This window comes from Chenopodium album, chromosome 2, assembly GCF_948465745.1.
Source record: "Chenopodium album chromosome 2, dcCheAlbu1.1, whole genome shotgun sequence".
NCBI classification, from domain to species: domain Eukaryota; kingdom Viridiplantae; phylum Streptophyta; class Magnoliopsida; order Caryophyllales; family Amaranthaceae; genus Chenopodium; species Chenopodium album.
The window spans coordinates 26,474,234-26,492,349 of record NC_137835.1 but is presented as its reverse complement, the minus strand read 5'-3'; the positions used below and the strand labels follow the sequence as shown (position 1 = coordinate 26,492,349).

At 36.8% G+C, this 18,116-nt stretch overlaps 1 protein-coding gene across 2 annotated transcripts; it reads right to left on the bottom strand.

Moving 5' to 3' along the window:
• Positions 1-3,206: 3,206 nt before the first annotated feature.
• Positions 3,207-14,575, bottom strand: LOC145584746 (uncharacterized). Of its 2 annotated transcripts, XM_081641551.1 has the most exons (15): positions 13,939-14,575; positions 13,097-13,518; positions 12,574-12,773; positions 11,855-12,019; positions 10,301-10,615; positions 9,598-9,756; positions 9,373-9,522; positions 6,249-6,452; positions 6,113-6,157; positions 5,773-5,952; positions 5,643-5,684; positions 4,807-5,329; positions 4,314-4,463; positions 4,148-4,215; positions 3,207-3,696 (listed from the first exon to the last, which is right to left on the bottom strand). In XM_081641551.1, the coding sequence occupies exons 1-13, from the start codon at positions 14,363-14,365 to the stop codon at positions 4,461-4,463; spliced, it is 2,835 nt and encodes a 944-aa protein (XP_081497677.1). In that variant the 5' UTR covers positions 14,366-14,575; the 3' UTR covers positions 3,207-3,696; positions 4,148-4,215; positions 4,314-4,460. The 2 variants fall into 2 exon arrangements, with proteins under 2 accessions (XP_081497677.1, XP_081497673.1); XM_081641547.1 differs by lacking the exons at positions 3,207-3,696; positions 4,148-4,215; positions 4,314-4,463 and having other exon boundaries at positions 4,483-5,329.
• Positions 14,576-18,116: the final 3,541 nt, after the last annotated feature.

Here is an 18,116-nt window from a genome sequence, read left to right as displayed (position 1 = left end):
CAGTTAGGAATGTTGTTCTTTGTCTTTATTTTGAGTACTCGTGACAATGGATACTATGTATAGTTTTATTAATAAAAGAGTATTGAAGTTTCCGCTGCAAAGTATTGGTTTTATTTAGTAATTTTGGTAGTCTTGCGTAATCACGCGGCGGTAATATGCCTAAGTCTATCTCTACGGTATAATTATACGTATTTTACTAGTATTTCCGTAGTGGGAGATTTGGGGGTGTTACAAAGTGGTATCAGTTTTACAGTCATAAAAAGACTAAAATTGGAGTAATTAAAAAAAATTGTGGGTTGACTTAAGAAGGCATATAGGATAGATAGAGTTTCGCATTGTGTGTGAAAGTCAAAAGTCTTATTTTTATATAAAACTATTTTCTTATTTGTGGAAAAATAAATGAGAAAAGGATTCTCGAGTTCTTTACGGAGGCCTATAATGGGCACGTCTCTCTGTCTAGGAAAGGCTCGCCTCGACGCTGTAGGTAACTTTTCAGGGAGACGCGGGCTCGATCGTCCTATAATATGACTCAAGTACATTTTTATTATTTTTCGAAAATAAAAAGAATTGAAATTATTTGAAACTTGAGTATTTAATTATGTGTGCATTAAAGTTGGTGTTAAAACACCTTAGGGTATGTGTAGGAGGTCCGAAAAATTTGAGTTATTACCCATAGTTGGGTGATCTTGAGTTATACTTGGTTGGTTGAGTTATGAATTGCTTATTGCAAATGGATTTTGAATTGATTGTTCATGTGATTTAGCATTGAATTGATTGTTTTGCATGTGTATGTGAAACAGAAGGAAAAGATTGATGAAATAAGAAAGAATTACTTTAACTTGCTCTACTTGAAAGATAATGGAGTCAAAGTTAGTGAGTTCATAACTGGAATTGTCACTTTAGCATTAACCCTTTATGATAATTATAATCTAGAAGTCTTGACCCAACCACCTTGGATGATTATTTTGGTCTTAGCCCATTTACCTATTGTCAAGAAATATCAATCTCTCTTTGACAAGTATGGGGAAGTGATCAATAAGAATGGGATGTGGAATGAAAAGCATCATCATGAAGGGAAATGGTTAGCAAGCATGTCTAGCCTTAAGAGGGACTTACACTGAGCTACAATGTGGGAATTTTCGGACCTTTTTACATAATTAAGAAAATATAGTTTTTACTGTAATTAAAATATCCGAAATATATAAATAATCCGGTTTTTAAAATAAAATAAATGGATAATAAATCTTATTCAAAATCAAAAAATAATAATTAGGTTTCAAAATTTTTTGGCGCTAAAATTTATATATTATTTTGGCTTCAAAATTCAAATAGAAAGTTAATTTACTAAAATACCCTTTTTATGAAATAATAATTAATTAATTAATTAATTAGAAAAATATGTATGAAAATACTGAGTATTACAGGTTACTATTTATAGTTTTATTAATAAAAGAGTATTGAAATTCCGCTGCAAAGTATTGGTTTTATTTAGTAAGTTTGGTAGCCTTGCGTAATCACGCAGTGGTAATACGCATAAGTCTATCTCTACGGTATAATTATACGTATTTTACTAGTATTTTCGTAAAGGGAGATTTGGGGGTGTTATAGGGGGGGGGGGTAGCTGAGTTGGCGCTGCCGGGGCTGGGGAGGGGTGGCTGGTAGTGGGGGAGGAGGGGTGGCCCGTGGCTGGTGGTGAGGGAGGATGTGATTTTTTTATATATATATATATATGATTATTTTAACGGTTAATAAACTATGATTAAAGCTTAACTCCTTTTTTTTAGTTATTTGAACTATTAATTAACTATGATTAAAGCTTTACTTAGGAGTTAAATTAAATTCTTAAATGAATTTATAAAAAAATTTTAAAAAATGTTACTGGTTATAAAGTTGTAGGTAAAATATCCTGTTAAGGCGGATACTCATCAAAATTTGTATTATTCAGGAAAAAAAAATTAAAGATTGACTTGTTTTTAGCGGACTACTCAAATTTTATATCATTTTTGACAATTTTTCCTAACTCAATTTATTAAATGTGTGATTTTTGTATTGGCATATTGTAAGTTTTGTAACATAATTTTAGTGTGACAATCTTTTGTCAAATATTAAAAAGGTATTTAGACTTCAATTGTTAAGTTAACCATATATATAATTGTTGATTAGCTTTTTTTTTAGTAGGCCCAGTTTCTCATATTGATAAACATAATTGTATCTCAAAATGGCATATTGGTAAATAAGAGTAACTTTTAAATATTTTATTTAATTCTTTGTTTCTAATCTTTCGTACTTCCTCACCTTCGATCCTTCACCAGTGTACACCATTGAACCACAATCAACCATAAACCACCATCATCGTTTTGCTCATAAACCACCATCATCTTCGTTGTCCTCTATTTTCTTCAACATTCTTAGACTTTCCGGCGGCTTCGCCGCCAAATTAAACGAAAAACCCTAATAAAAATAGATAAAGTAGGGCTTGGTTAAACCTTAGGGGAAGATTCGACTTCTACCTTTATCAAAGATGTTCGTGCATTTCGATTTCTCCATTGAATTTTATTGATGGAGGTGAGAGAATGGAGAACAAATGGGGGAAGGAGAAAAGATGGAAGAAGATAATGCCAAATTAAGACCAATTCACATAATTAGCCCCACTTATATACCTAAAATGACAGAAATATTCCTTTGAGATACTTATCATGTTTATCAATATGAGAAACATGAATTTACCCTTTTTGGAAAGCATTCTTATCGCATTATTTTTAATTCTCAAAAATCACGCTGGTGCCAAATAAAATGAATAATTCATAGGCCGTTGTTTGATGATATTTAATTAGTTGAATCATATTTCTAAATAAATACTTCATGACATAAATTTGGCATATATCGTTTCATAATGTAATGACATATAATGTATATGGTGATAACCTTCTGTTGATAATAAGCACGTTAAAGAAAATGAACAAGAAATGACCTACTCCAAGTCTCATATTTCTAAATAAATACTTTATGACATAAGCTTGGTATATATCGTTTCATAATGAATGACATATAATGTATATGGTCATAACCTTCTATTGATAATAAACATGTTAAAGAAAAAGAACAAGACATGACCTACTCCAAGTCTCCAATAATAAGCATTCATCTATTGCTCCTCCAAACCACAAAGAGGAAGGATAAATTAGCACAACTGGAAACAAATGGAAGAACAAGACAACACAACCGTTTTAAATGTGAAAATTGAGGAAAAGTAGAACAAAACTACATATTTACAATAAATTACACTTAAAACTTAAAAGATTCTACACATAACAATGTACAATTTATTGTTTATGCACATATATATCAGGACTGCTGAGATGATACTGCTTCCAAATAAAGCACTAAGGTATGATGGTAACTATTGGAGGAGCACATACACGTATTTCATTAAGATAAGAAAGTGAGTAATACTCCAGCTAACAGACCCTATAATCTAATCAGAGTTACAGGCATCGTCGTGCAATCCTCACTTCCCCAGTCCTGTTCTTCTGAGTGGTGAACTGAGTAAATTAAACAGTCAGCACTATCTTAGCCAATTTGTGATACTTCAATTGGAGTGCTGAATTATCCAACACCAAACTTTATGAAGTTCAATCATAGGCTAGCAGCAACAGTTGACGTGGTCAAAATATCACTTAAAACATGGATGTTGTCCTGAAAAATGATCCACAGGGAAGAATAATTGAATACATATATCCTTTCACTTCAAACAAGAAAATTAAAAATCAAGAGGGACATACGAACAAGTTTGTTAATAAAGAGTACTCTCCTACATTAGACTCATCAAGAAGGTTCCGACACGGATGTGTACAAATACTTTGACCATGTATTGACCCTGTCCAATAAACACCCTTTTGCATCAACCCTAACCCTATACCATTAGATTACCCTGTCTAATAACCACTCTTAATACAACCTATACAAATACAACTTCGACTTATATAACATAGATTACATCTTACATTGATTTGCATGATAAAACTTGATAGTAAAATTAGGGTTGCATTACAACAGCACCACCCGCTTATAAGCAAAACAAATAAAAAATCAAGAGCAATGAGTAAACAATTGAAGCGTGATGAACCTAAATAAATAATAAGCTAACCTCCTGACCAGGTCCAGGGGTCGGTCAATATTTTTGCACATTCCACCTCATGCTGAAATATTCGGCCACTGAACAATATCAAAAGAAGCACATCATGGATCAGGAATCAGCATCTTAGGCATGCAAACTGAATTTCTGGAATTACAGTACAGGATGATACACCTACCAATGATTACACCATCCTTTTGTATACCATAAGCCAGCAATACATCGAGGAAATCAACCAGTTATCTACTCAATTGGCATCCCTCCCCTGTCCATAGCTTCTTGCTCATCTTTTTAGTCTTTATAAAATATTATTGTCCCCAAAATATTACTGCAAGACCATGGAAGGAGGTCACTAACATTGATATCAGTCAGAAATTCAGAATTATACATGAGTGCTTAAAAACAATAAAATATATCATTCCAAAACATAGGTATAGGTAACAAAGCACGCTCATAATTTTGATTTTTTTGCAAGATTGAGCATTCAAAAGGACCAGGATGAAAAGAAAAAAGAAAAAAAAAAATAAAACCTTTAGTTGCTAGAAGCATGATTAAAAAAAAAAAAAAAAAAAAAAAAAAAAAAAAAAAAAAAAAAAAAAAACTAAATTTTAATAAAAGTGATAGAGCACTCAAGCCTCATCTTATATATGCAAATAGGTTTGGAAACTCACACTGGAAATTCTCCTCTGTATGCGAGTAACATTTCTTCTAAATAGAACTGCCAAGGGCAATTCTTCCCATCCTACGGATTGATCAAGACGCAATTTTCTTTTCTTCTGCTTCGTTACAGCATTCTCCTTACTTGAGCAAGCTGAATCCTTAGGAAGAGTCTCATTGCCATCATCAGATGTTCTCAATTCCATTGCCTCACAGTTGTTATCCCCAAGATTAGTCTTAGCTAAAGAGATCCTCCTTGGTTGCAGTTTAGAGAATCTTCTTTTCCTTGTCTTAGGAACTATATTCGACATTTCTACCTTTTCTTCACGTATCCTCAATAGTAAATCAGAAAGAGTGGACTGACCATCCAGCATTTCAGAAACATTATTCTGACTTGAGGAATGCACAAGAGTAGCTACATTCATCTCAGTATCATGTATGCCAGTAGCCTGGGACCCACCACAATGACTAATCAGAGCTACCTCCTTCGATCTTACTCCTCGAAGCCTTCTCGATCTGATGCGGATTGGAATGTTCCTGCATGCCAGCATAATAGAAATGATTAGAGGAAAAAACTAAATCCCAAGTCCAAAATGTGATTCAAGTACTTTTTTTTTTTTTTTGACAGGCAACCAAAGGAGATTCAAGTACATCTGATGTAACATTACACTGAACAATATAGGCGTACACACACAAACCATGAATGCATACATGTCATTTATTCACAGATATTTACATACTTCTAGTATCTTATGTGCTCTTGTTAATTTTCAGTTGTAGTCACCTTTAGACAATATATATATACGTTGAGAGAAAAAGGAAGGAAAAAAGATAAATACAGATGACTTACAAGGTCTCCGATTCACTATTATCATGTAATTCTGGGATTTCACTGCATAGAAAATTGACATTAGCAAAGACCAAAAGTACTTTTCAATACAGTAAGATAAAAAAGATAAATGACTGCTCAAACATCATACCGTGACTTATTGGGTTCTGCTGCAAGACTACAATTTCTAGTCTTTCTTCTTTCTTTAGAACCAGATCTAATGGCTCTTCTTTTCTCATTCGCCCTACGTGCATCATCACAATCATCATTGTGCGTAGTTAATCTATCACCTTTTTTACACTTTCTTGATCTAACCCCTTTTGGACCATGGCTGTGTTTTAGGAGCAAGTATAGTTACCGAACAATTAGAGATTTACAGTAGAATCCTCAACTCATGAATAGCTGAAAGTTGTGAAACAACAGCAAGGCATATATATATATATATATAACATTAACAAAAGCAGCAAAGAACCAGCTAAGAATGTACTTACCAGGAAACACTAGTTGGATCTACTTTCCTACTTTTCCTGCTTTTCCTGCATTTAAATTTTATAATTGAGTCAACAAAACCTGAAAGCTCTATACAAATTGTGAATCAGCTCGAAAATCAACGTTGAAAAAGTATACCTAGACTTGCTTTGTTCTTGGGTTACATTTTCAATTTCCTGCCTATTAGTTGAGTCAGTGATACGCAATGGAACAAAGTCATTCGCCCCAAGAGTAGGACGTTCGGACTCCCTATCCACAAAATTTGATATAAGAGCAGCCTTCTCAATATCTTTAGCAGCTTTAAGTCGTAGAACATCATTCGGAAACAACCTCATCCATCTCCTGACATATTTAAATAAAATAACAATCAGAACCAGAACTCATATCACAAAGATTCCAGGAAAAAAAATATATTATTACTATAGATAAAATATACACACGTCTATTTGTGAACCAGTGAACGTATTTTCGAACTTGATTTATACATGCTAAACTGAACTGAACTTATTTTAAATTAATTTATTTGTAGTGACACTTAATAAATAAATGAACAGAACCTATTCATTGTCAGCTTAAAGCGTTAACAAAATAACATGCTTAAAGTTTGAGCGTGTCTTTTTATTGCCAAAAGAAAATCAACTTCATATTTCGAACTTATTTACGAGAGCTGTCTAACTCTCACTCCATCTTCCCCACTAGCATTATATACATGGTACTAAATCTTGCCCACATCATTGCATTATTTAGTTTTAAACAAAACCCAAGAGTGTTCAGTGTGTTTTGTGATAGCCTCTGCTTTCTAATGGTTATATTGAATGGAGATTGGTTTTGTATACATAGCCAAAATTCTTATACATTATTCTCCAATTACTAGCTGGAATTCATCAATTGGAAGAACTAGTACAAAAGCAAGATCAAACTCATAATTGTAGCACATTCCCTACAAGTTTTAATGGATTATCATGGAGTCCCAAGTAATGTATAACTTGTCAGGTAGGGCTGTAAAAAAAGCCCTAATTACCATGTTACAGAAGAAAAAAAAAGACTTAAATACAAGAAATAAATAAAATTGAGAACCCAATCGGTGAAAGTCGAAAAGTAACTACAATGGAAACAGTGTTTGTATTTTTATTATGTTTTCACTCTCTCCCATCTCACTCTCTCCTTCTCTGTCCTACCACCATCCACGCCATCCTCCCAGACTAAATCGACCCGCGCACCCACCAGCCACCACACCACGCACCATGGTAAGTTGAACCTATACTGCTCTTTGATCCATCACATCCGTCCAAGGTAATGTCTTCATGAAGTATCAATTTTTTCAATTAGTTGAAGGTGTTATTTGGTGTTTGCGGTGAAATGAGTAATAACCTATTCATACAAAATTTTATCTTTTTAATTAGTTAAACATAAATCGCACTTTAATCAGTAACATTCGTCCAAGGTAATGTCTTTATGAAGTATCAATTAATCCAAGGTGAAGGTGTTATTTGGTGTTTGAGGTGAAGTGTGTGATAACCTATTCATAAAGAATTTTATCTTTTTGATTAGTTATCACAGTAGTGTTTTGGGAGATAGCTGAAAATGAAACAAGAAAGAAGAATATATGCAAACATGACACTCTTTTGTAACGCTATGTTACTCGAATCTTTGCGCTTGGACATGGGTAGAATACTTTGACATTTCATTTTGGAACAAAAACATGGAAATTTCTATAACAAAAATAAAAATAAAACAAAATAAAAGCCTAGTTGGACACTTGTACACATACCCACGTTAGATATGGGTAACTGAGTTCAAGTGACATAGTGTTAGAGACTAAATTGAGCTAGATACCGTTTTGTTTGGATAGCAAAGAAGGAAGGGGAGGCAACACCGGAAGAGAAAGGGAGGGGAAAGGTGAGCTACATATTCCCTCCAAATCTCTCCAACTATGGAAGGATAACGCTTAATAAAAAGAGAGAGAGAATGGACCCCCTTCCTTTCCCCAATCCTTTACCGAAACAAAAGAAATTGTGTTCCTACCTTCCTCTTCTCTTCATATCCTTTCATTTTTTTGGTCCAAACAAAGTGTACAAGTGACCTCTCTCAAACTACCTATTATCAATTTCAGTTTGCTTTTGCAATGTGTAATTTCTTTTATTTCTTACAGCTTAGAAAACTACTTTCTTGAGTGGTTAAAGTGAACATATTTTAAAATATAAAGCATTAATGACTATAATATCTAGGAAAAATTGTCATGAATATGACCTTTCACCGGTCTTCCAAGTATAAAACGACTTTTTGATTATTCCAGAATAAACGACCTTTGACCCTAATCTTCCATACATAGGGTGTAACTGATTGGTAACCTGTTTAATGGGTTAATGTGACACGTCACTTCCATTAAAAAAAAAAAAAAAAATTGTTGTTAAATTTTTTTTCTTTCAAAAAAAAAATCCATAACGGTCCTTCACCTTATCAACGACTCATCCACCACCTTCAACAACCCAACCACCACCACTGCTTCCCCCACTTTCACCTTACCAACAATGAAACCTAAAAACACCTCACCATTCGCCACCATCCTCACATACCAACAAAATAAAAAACCTTTCTTCACCCTCATAACCACTAAAAGTCGTCGAAAATCTGGGTTTAAGGCTGAATTACGAGGGATTTTTATGGGTTCGGTTTGCGGGTGATGGAGAGGGAACGAGGGTGAGTGGGGGTTTCGGAAAAGGAAGGAGAGAGGGGAGGCGTTACAGGGAAGCAGAGGTCGGAAATGGGAGAACGAAGAAGGGGTTGGTGATGTCGGAAACGCGAAGGGAAGGGGAGATCGGAAATGGGAGGGGAAGGGATAGGTGTAGTTGGAAATAGGAGAGAAAGGGGGATGGATGGTCGGAAAAGGGAGGGGAAATGGTGGGGCTGGTCGAAAGGGGGAGGAGAGGGGCAGGGAGCTGCCGGAATTAGTGGGTGGGAGGTTTTTTCTTAGTTTTTTAAAATTAAAATCATTTTTTACAAAAATATTTTAAAATTAAAATAAAAAATTCTAATTAATTATAATGTGACACATGTCCTTTTGTAACCTATTAAACAGGTAACCGATTTTTTATCCTATTTATGGAAGATCAGTGTCAAAGGTGGTTTTATTCCAGAATAATCAGAAAGTCGTTTTATTTTTGGAAGACCGGTGAAAGGTCGTAATATTCTTGACAATTTTTCCTAATATCTATTGCAAAAGAGTAAAGTCTAGAAGAAACAAAAAATCTCCACAACATACCTACGACACTGGTTATCTGTTCGTAAAGGAACACATACAGCAACTTTTGACCAGCAGTGCCCATGTTCTTGTATTGCTTTTATTAACCTCATATCATCTTCTTCAGTCCATTGACCCCGGTTCAAAGATGGATCAAGAACATTAACCCATCTACAAGAAGAAAAAGCAAATAGATATTAGTCAGAGTAATATTAACATAAATAAGCTCCAAAGCCAAAAATTTACCTTTCTCTACACTGTGCTTGGGTTCTTCCTGGAACAAACGAGGCTATTCTGTGCCAGCTTTTATGGCCAAAAAGAGTGACAGCAACCTTTAAGCGCTTATCTTCACTAATACTCCATGTCCCTACCCGTTGTCTTGCTGGAAGCAATGTTTTGTTCCACCTAATTTTCGAAGATGAAACAAAAAATCAATCCACCAACTTTTCAGTTAAACCAATAGATTCAAATCAAATAAGACAGCAATGTAAGGGATCCCAAAAGTAAGCAATTGCAAGATAAATTGGAAATAACCAAAAGGAATCGGGTCCAAATTGCACACAGACAAATTATCCTCTCAAAATCTTGATATAATACATCATTAATTTTAAAGCCATAACCATGGCCAAAAAATGAAATCTAGAAATCCCCCCTTCATAATTCCCAAATAAAAAATAGTCCTTTACATGTATCTTAGCTCTTGAGCAAATGAAATCAATACACTGTGGTCATGAGGTGACATTCTTTAATGTATTGAGCATAAGCAGTCTGTGAACAAAGACAGCCTAATGCATTTATATGCTCTCACACCCAAGAAATGAAAACAAAATCAACCAGATGTATAATTAGAGCAGCAGCTGAAGATCATAGTTATACTAAAGCAATCTAGAGACATTCGAGTGTATGAGAAATGCAGACTCAACATAGAATTGTTAACATTTTTACTGACCTATTAGAGCACTGGGTACCTGTCCGTCCTTCTAATACAGAAGCAACAGCTTGCCAATTACTCTCCCCAAAAGACTCCACAGCACAACGCAATTGAGCATCTTCATCCTCTGTCCAGTCTCTTTTTAATATACTTGCATTAAGACTCCTTTGATAACGTGCCAAACACTGAAAAGGAGTCCTATTAGTTTCCAATTTTTCAGCAATATAACTCCAATTATGGATTCCATTCTTTTGAATGAGAAGCAAAAGATGCTTGTCCTCGTCTGATGTCCAGTTATCTCGGTTGATCACACAATTTTCATTATTTAACCACCTGCATGTATCAATCAACAAATAATCAACCCCTGCTATAAGACAGGTTATAGCATGCAACAAGAGATTAATTCTTCAACTTAATGTTTTAGAAAATTTCGGATTAAATTGAAGTGAATTCATGCACTGAGGGCTTTAGCTCGAATTTGTAACTTAAGACAATGTAAGATTCAAACTGGAAAATTTTTGGTCTTTTAGACTTTTCCTCTGAATTTAAGCCAATTTTTTGGTCTTAACGTAAGGCGGCCTAGTCACGGCGCCTTGCACCTTGCATCTTGGTAAAGGCGGCCTAAGCGCCACGTCTTCTGGCACCTTCTGGAGAGCACTGCGCCAAGCAAGGTTGAGGCAATTTGGCTCCCGCCTTCACTAGCTTGGCGGCTAGGCATGCTAAGGTTCTTATTGAAACTAAGCATAAATCTATGACAGATCATGATTTAAAACATCAAAGAGGAGACAACAGGAAATGATATCGTGAATGGCCACTACCAATGTCTCTTCACTAAGAAGTAAAACTACTAGAAGCTCCTCCTATAAAGAAGTATTCGCAAGAATTGCAACTAATATAGGAAAGTTGGGAAAAGTAGAAGGAGAGGAAAAAGTTAATTGATCAAAGAGGACATTGATTTTTCTTCATTCAATATATATGTATTGGGACAATCTTCATCCTCCAAGAGGTTTTAAATGTTTAACATGAAGTGAATAAGCAATATTAAGTTGGGATGCAATGCCATTATTTGAAATGGTAATTTTATGGTGTGCAATTGTGACGAAACTCCCGCGTCTTTTCTTGAGCTTCCATACATCCTATTCTGTTCCTAGACAAAGTAAACTATCTAGCATCTTGACAAGATATAAAGCACAAAGGCGGCGAGGATTTTAAGAGTTACCCAATTAGGGAGATTCAAAGTAATTGAAATTCTACCATTTCTTAATGAAATTTATTCATTATTCGAGTGGTTCAATGTCTATGTATATTTGGATGTTTAAACAATAAACGTTAAATAAAGATTCAGATAAACAATTTTCTTTTGCTAGAGATTATGTGTACAAGGAGATGAAGTGACTATAGTTTGGTACAATGGTGTGTTATTAAACAAAGAAGCAGAGTTAGAAAAGGAACTGCTAAAAACTAGCTAATTATGGAAGTTTAATTACCAAACATGCCTAAAATGACAAACTCTTTAAACATATATATGTAAAAATAAGCTCCCACCAGCCAAAAGCTAACTGAGATGCTCACCTTGCCTCACACTCTTCTCTAGAGCGACGTGGGAACATAGAAGCCAATTGATTCCAGTCCACCTTTCCTACAAAGTCTTGGATAATTTCCGGAGTAATTTCAAGTTTTTTTATTGATGAAATCATACCATCCACTCCATTGTCAAAGCCAGATTCCTCAATAGCACTGGGACAGAAATCACAGCGTACATCATTAGTAAGAGCTATGATACACCGGTTACACACTATCCCATAGAAGAATAGGGAGTACAATTGCACAATAGAATGAGACTATAAATTCAGTTTAATGTGTAATTCAAATATATGATGAAATAAAAGAGACAGAAAGGAGCAGAAAAGTAGTTGTTCCAACACACACTTGCTTTTTCATTTAAACATTCAACCAAAAGTGATACGGCATAAACCTATAAGCACAGTGATTCTGTTCATTTTCTTTTCGTATGTAGAGACAACAGGTATTAGCTCCAGCAGCGTGAACATACAAGATAGCAAGAGTTAGAAACAATTCACAAAGATACCAAAGTTTGCAAATCAGTATGTAAGAATATATAGACAGAAAGAAAATAATACGATATGGGGCACAATTTTCGTCAGGACGATTAAAGATGGAAAACTATCTTACTATTTTATATGAGTAGATCAAATCATTAGTTCAACGAAACAAAAAAAAAAGGCTTTTGAGAATGTTACGAGTCCACATGTAACAAGAAAACTATATACCTTACTGCATCAGCAGATTTGTTGAACAAACTTTTCTGGAACTGGTTACTAATTTCCTTATTAAGAAGTTGTTTTTCATCCTTTGACCATTTCTCCCGATGAAATGACAGCGGAAAATTCTCCATAGCAGCCTTGTACAAAGCAACATGAGAGTTCTCCAATGGGCCATATAACATTGCAGAAATATTTTTCTCGGAACCCTGTGAAAAAACTCAAGTCAATGGAAAATAAACAATGCAGAAAATTGAAATATACTTGTATGCTGTTGTGATTCAAAAAATGTCTTAGTAAAGTAATTCGAGGGTTAAAGTGTTAAGCAATAACCAGCAAATCAGAATCGTATATCAGTTTTAACACAGCTACCTGTTACAAGTAATTGAGTTAATAAGTTCACTTCTCCCATCCAAACCCAACAAAATATAATGACTCGCCACTTTTTGAAGATTGGTGTATATTTGACATATTAAAGAGCTTTTATTTAATCGAATAGATACAAAATTGCCGTGTGGCAAAAAAGACAAACCTTTGTATTAGCTCTCTGCTTTGGAGCTGAAATTAGCTGGACACGAGCATCCTGCTTCTGAGACAACGCTCGACCAATTTTTTTCTTGCACTGCACCTGGAAGTCTCGAAGTGTTTTCAGGCGCTTTTTAATGTCATTGATTTCTTCCATCCTAGCTTCAATATGAAGCATCTTGCTTCGTATAAATTTCTGAGAGGACCTGTTTTTCTTTATAGCTTCCATAAATGTTTGTGCAGCTATGGGGAAGCTGGAGGTGCAGTTAGAAGTCTCCACATTCTGAAAATTCTCAGCAGCATCCCAAGTGTCTTGCCCAAATACACCTTGATGTACATCCAAGAATTCACTTCCCAAAGACGTGCCAACGGCATCACTTTTGTGGAATGATTTGTCAACAGAGTTATCATCCTTTCTTGCCATTGCATCTGAAATATTGATCATCCATACAGTCAGTCAATCAACAATGGTGAAAATCAACAGCAAATTCAGTTCATAATAACTAGAAAGTATATCCGATATCTCAAAAACGTAAATTAAATCAGTACACAGCTCATCACAACAGCACATATTCAAGGCAACCTAGCCATATTGTCAAATGAACAACTAGCTAAGTTTAAAATAGAATCCCAAGTGAGAAGATCATTAAGCTTAAACTAATATCGTCAATTTCACCTCTACAAATTTAGTAAACAATGCCACAATACAACCAATTCTTTAATCATGTCAAAAAAATAGCATTAGCAAATAAATTCAAGAAAAACATCATACCAAAATAACAACAATGTATAAGTATGCAAGCAACAAACTCAACATAAGTTCAATATAGAAGTTAAAAGGGCACAAACCATCATCACCAGCAGCATCCCCACCACCAGCACCAGCACCGGCGCCACAATACCGCGAAAAGCGCTTCTGAATAGCACGGAGGGTTTCAAAATCATCATCTTCATCATCATCAGACAAAGCAGGAGGTAAACTCATAATGGGTTTCAAAGACAATGGCTGAGAAATATCATCCCCACACCCATACTGCTCCTTTATACTACGAACCAATTCCAAGTCGTCATCGTCGTCATCATCATTGTCGTCGGAAATTTCATCGTCATCGGCAGTGGCAGTGGCAGTGGCAGTGGCAGTGGCGCCACCGTCTGCGGCGGAAGGCGGTGGCTGCGGTGGCATACACGCCATCGAAAGCGCTCGAATCTCATCATGCAAGAAATCATCGTCGCCGTCACTGTCGGACAATTCTTCCTCAAAATCATATTTGCCCATGAATTATGCTGGAAAATCTAGAACTTTGAAACCTTGAATTGCAATTTCAGTCGGAAATCAAAATCAATTGAGCCCCAATTACAACCCTACAATTCAACTAGAAACCACAGTAAGAGTACATTGTAAGAAAGAGGGAGAATTTTGACGACAGTGAGGGTTTCGTGGAGGGTGGCCATCGTTCGCAATTGTATTTTGTATTGGTGAAAAAGTAGTGCCAGGGTTCTAGAATTTGAATTTCAAGGTATTTATTGATTAATTGGGGTAAATATTCTCAATTTATATGAAGCAGTACTATGTATATGAAATGGTATTTTCATAATAAAATTAGGAAATTTTGTGTCCAATTATTCAAATAATGTTACAAATAATAATTTATGGGAAAAATTAGAAATAATAATCCCAACTTTCATCAATTTTGCTACATTAATCCCAACTTTGGATTATTCCGGAATAATCCGAACTTTAGAGGTTCCTCTTTTTCTTCAATCCCAAAAACCGGTAACCGGTTGAATGGGTTAATTTTTTTTATTTACTTTTAAAAGTGACACGTGTCACTACTGAATTGGCTAAAACAATTTCTAAAAAAAAAAAAAAAACTAATCAACCCCCAAAACCTCAGCCACCAGCCACCTCAAAAACCACCAGCCAACCCCCAAAACCACCAGTTTAACCCTAAACGGCGGCGCAATTCCCTCCCCCTGCGCCGGTTTCCTCTTTCCCCTCCCCTTGCGCCGGTTTCCCCCTTCCCCCTCGTCGTTTCTCCTTTTCCCCCAATCTCCTCCACTCGAAATCGCCGCTTAAATCCAGTCTCCCACTCTCGAAAACCCCCAAAAACTCCTCCCCACCGTCGAAAACCCTAGCCGCTTAGGGTTTCGGGGTGGTGAGAGGAACGATTGGGGGTTTTTGGCGGTGGGAAAGGTTTCGTTGGTGGATTTAGGGTTTCGTTGGTGGATTTGGGGTTTCGGGTTTCGGGGAGGTGGTTTTGTGGGGAATGGGGGTTGTTTCAGGGAAGGAGGAAGACGGCGACGCGGTGGAGGTTGTTTCACGCGACTGGTCGGCAACAAAGGGGTGGCAGGTTGGCCGTGAGGTGGTGGTTAGGGTGGCTGGTGGGAGAAGGGGAGGCTGACTGGTGGTTGGTTAGTTTCGGGTTTTTTTTTAATTTTTTTTTACCAATCAGGGCTTGACACATGTCAAGTGACCTGACATAATAGGTCATTGACTTTTGTTGACCGGTTTGGGATTGAAGAAAAAAATACCCCCTAAAGTTCGGATTATTCCGGAATAATCCAAAGTTGGGATTATTGTAGCAAAATTGATGAAAGTTGGGATTATTATTTCTAATTTTTCCTAATTTATGTCCATTATAGCTTGTAATTATGTCTTTTATGACTACTTTAATTATGGTTTTAATAGCCGTTTAAAAAAAAAAAGGTATGGTTTTAATAGCATCCTTGTAACCCTCCATATGTCATTAGTTCACATTAACTCTCTCATGAATGGACTCTTCATTGTCCATAATCATGTATATATATAAATGGTCATGAAATGGATGAATGGACATAACACAATTGCCTATCTCTATATATCTCTCTCTTATATTCTCTCTTTCCCCTTATTTTATAACACGTTATCAGCACCAATGCTAGCCAACTGATCAGGATTATTAAGCATTTTCCGAGTATCGCATATCATCAATTTTAGTTAACTATTTTGTACAATAAACTACAAGGTAACTATATTAATAAACTAGCTTGTCGGAATGAAATTTCTCCTTATGTACTCATGGACAAGTTGTCCCTAAATTAATAAACTAGCTTGGTTTCCCTCAAAAAAAAAAAAAAAAAAAAAAAAAAAAAAGGTAACTTTTACATGAATTAGCAATGTAACTATGTGTTAGAATCCAACTCCTTTTGATGTTTTAGTTTCCCTTTAGGTGCTTTCCTAGAGTTTAGTTTATGCTTTCTTAGCTTGAGGTCCCATTATTATGTTACTGTCAGATCAGTGTTCACTAGGGATTCTCCTTGTATGTCATTTAAAGCTCTTTAGAGGGTGAATGATTAATAAAATCTTAAGCCTTCTACCAAGTGTTGCTTTGCTCTTATGCTTGTTTGTTGTTAGACCTTTATAGATATTGTGTCTTACTTGCATAATAGCTCCCCTCCAAACCAACTTGATGTACTAAGAACTCGTGGTTCGGACCCGCTTGTGCCCGTCTTGAAGTATCGGCCGTCACAAGCCCCGACCACCCGCACTCCGTCGCTCAAATAGACGCGAGTGCTCCTTGATTTAATTGCCCGCTTGTGTTGCTTTGTGCTCGCAAGCCCCTCTTCCGCTCAAGGCTAGCGTTCTTGCCGCCAAAAGGCTAAAGCGCGCCGCACGTTTTGGGGTCCAAACTCTCGGACCGTGACAGTTGGTATCAGAGCGAGGCCCAAACCTCGTCCCAAGCAACCCATGTAGGCACCAAGGAGGGCTACACGAAGATGGAATTTGTAGAAGAAAGGCTCGCTTGGCTCGAGGAGAAGGCGGACAAATGGGCCGAGCTCCAAGTCATTGTACATGAGCAAGCCGAGCAAATTGTGAAATTGATGGCTGACAGAGATGCCCTCTGCGAACAATTGCAATTTGTTCAAGGACAAGCCGACGAAGCACTTGAGAAATGTGCTACCTTAACGCGCGCTGTGGGCAGAGACGCACTGGGTGTTGGTGCGGCAAAGATCAAGCCGCCCAAACCTCGCGATTACAGTGGCGCTAGAGATGCGAAAGAAGTTGATAACTTCCTCTTCGACATGGAGCAGTACTTCCGAATATGTCAACTGAGTGACGATTAGAAGGTGGATACTGCCATCATGTACTTGTCCGAAGATGCTAAGCTGTGGTGGCGCACCAAGCACGCAGACATCGAAGCAGGAAGGATCAAGATTGATACATGGGCGGAGTTCAAAGAGGAACTCAAAGAACAATTCTACCCCGTCAACACAGCATTTGTTGCACGGATGAAGTTGCAAGAGTGCCGCCAGAAGGGTTCTCTTCGCGACTATGTTAAGGAATACTCGGCGATAATGTTGGACATCACAGACATGAATGAGAAAGATCGGGTGTTCAACTTTGTCAACGGGTTAAAGGAATGGGCGCAGCGAGAGATTTTGAGGCAGAATATTGATACCCTTGCTGCTGCTATGTGTGCTGCTGAAAGATTGATGGATTACTCAGTCGGAAAGGGTCGTCAATCTGAGAATGAATCAAGTGGGACGTCAACACGCTCTAACAGTCCGTCTCCAAACTCTCCAAAGGGTAAAGAGAATGGCTCACGAGTATCGTCCAACACCATCAATACTTATCATAGAAGAAGTGGAGGAGGTGATGCCCAGAGATTAACATATACCCCCTCCCATAACTCTGGAAACTCAAGGGCCAGCGCATCCTCGGCAAATACGAGGTCGTTGAACTGCATACTTTGTCGAGGTCCACACAAATGGTGGGATTGCGAACATAAAGAAGAGCTTAACAAGATCCAAAAGAGATTGTCATCCATGTCCATGTAGGAGGCCACAAAAGAGACTAGCAGCGATGAGGTTCCACATACAGGATGGGTTCCATACGACGCTTGAGTGCTATGAGAATGATAGCACCTGAGAAAGAACCAGAAGTCCGATACCTTTCGGCAATGCGAGTGATGGAGCCAGAGAAGAAGGCAACATCAAAGAAACAAGCTCGCACCAGAGACTCAGAGAAGCGGGAGATGAAGCCTAAT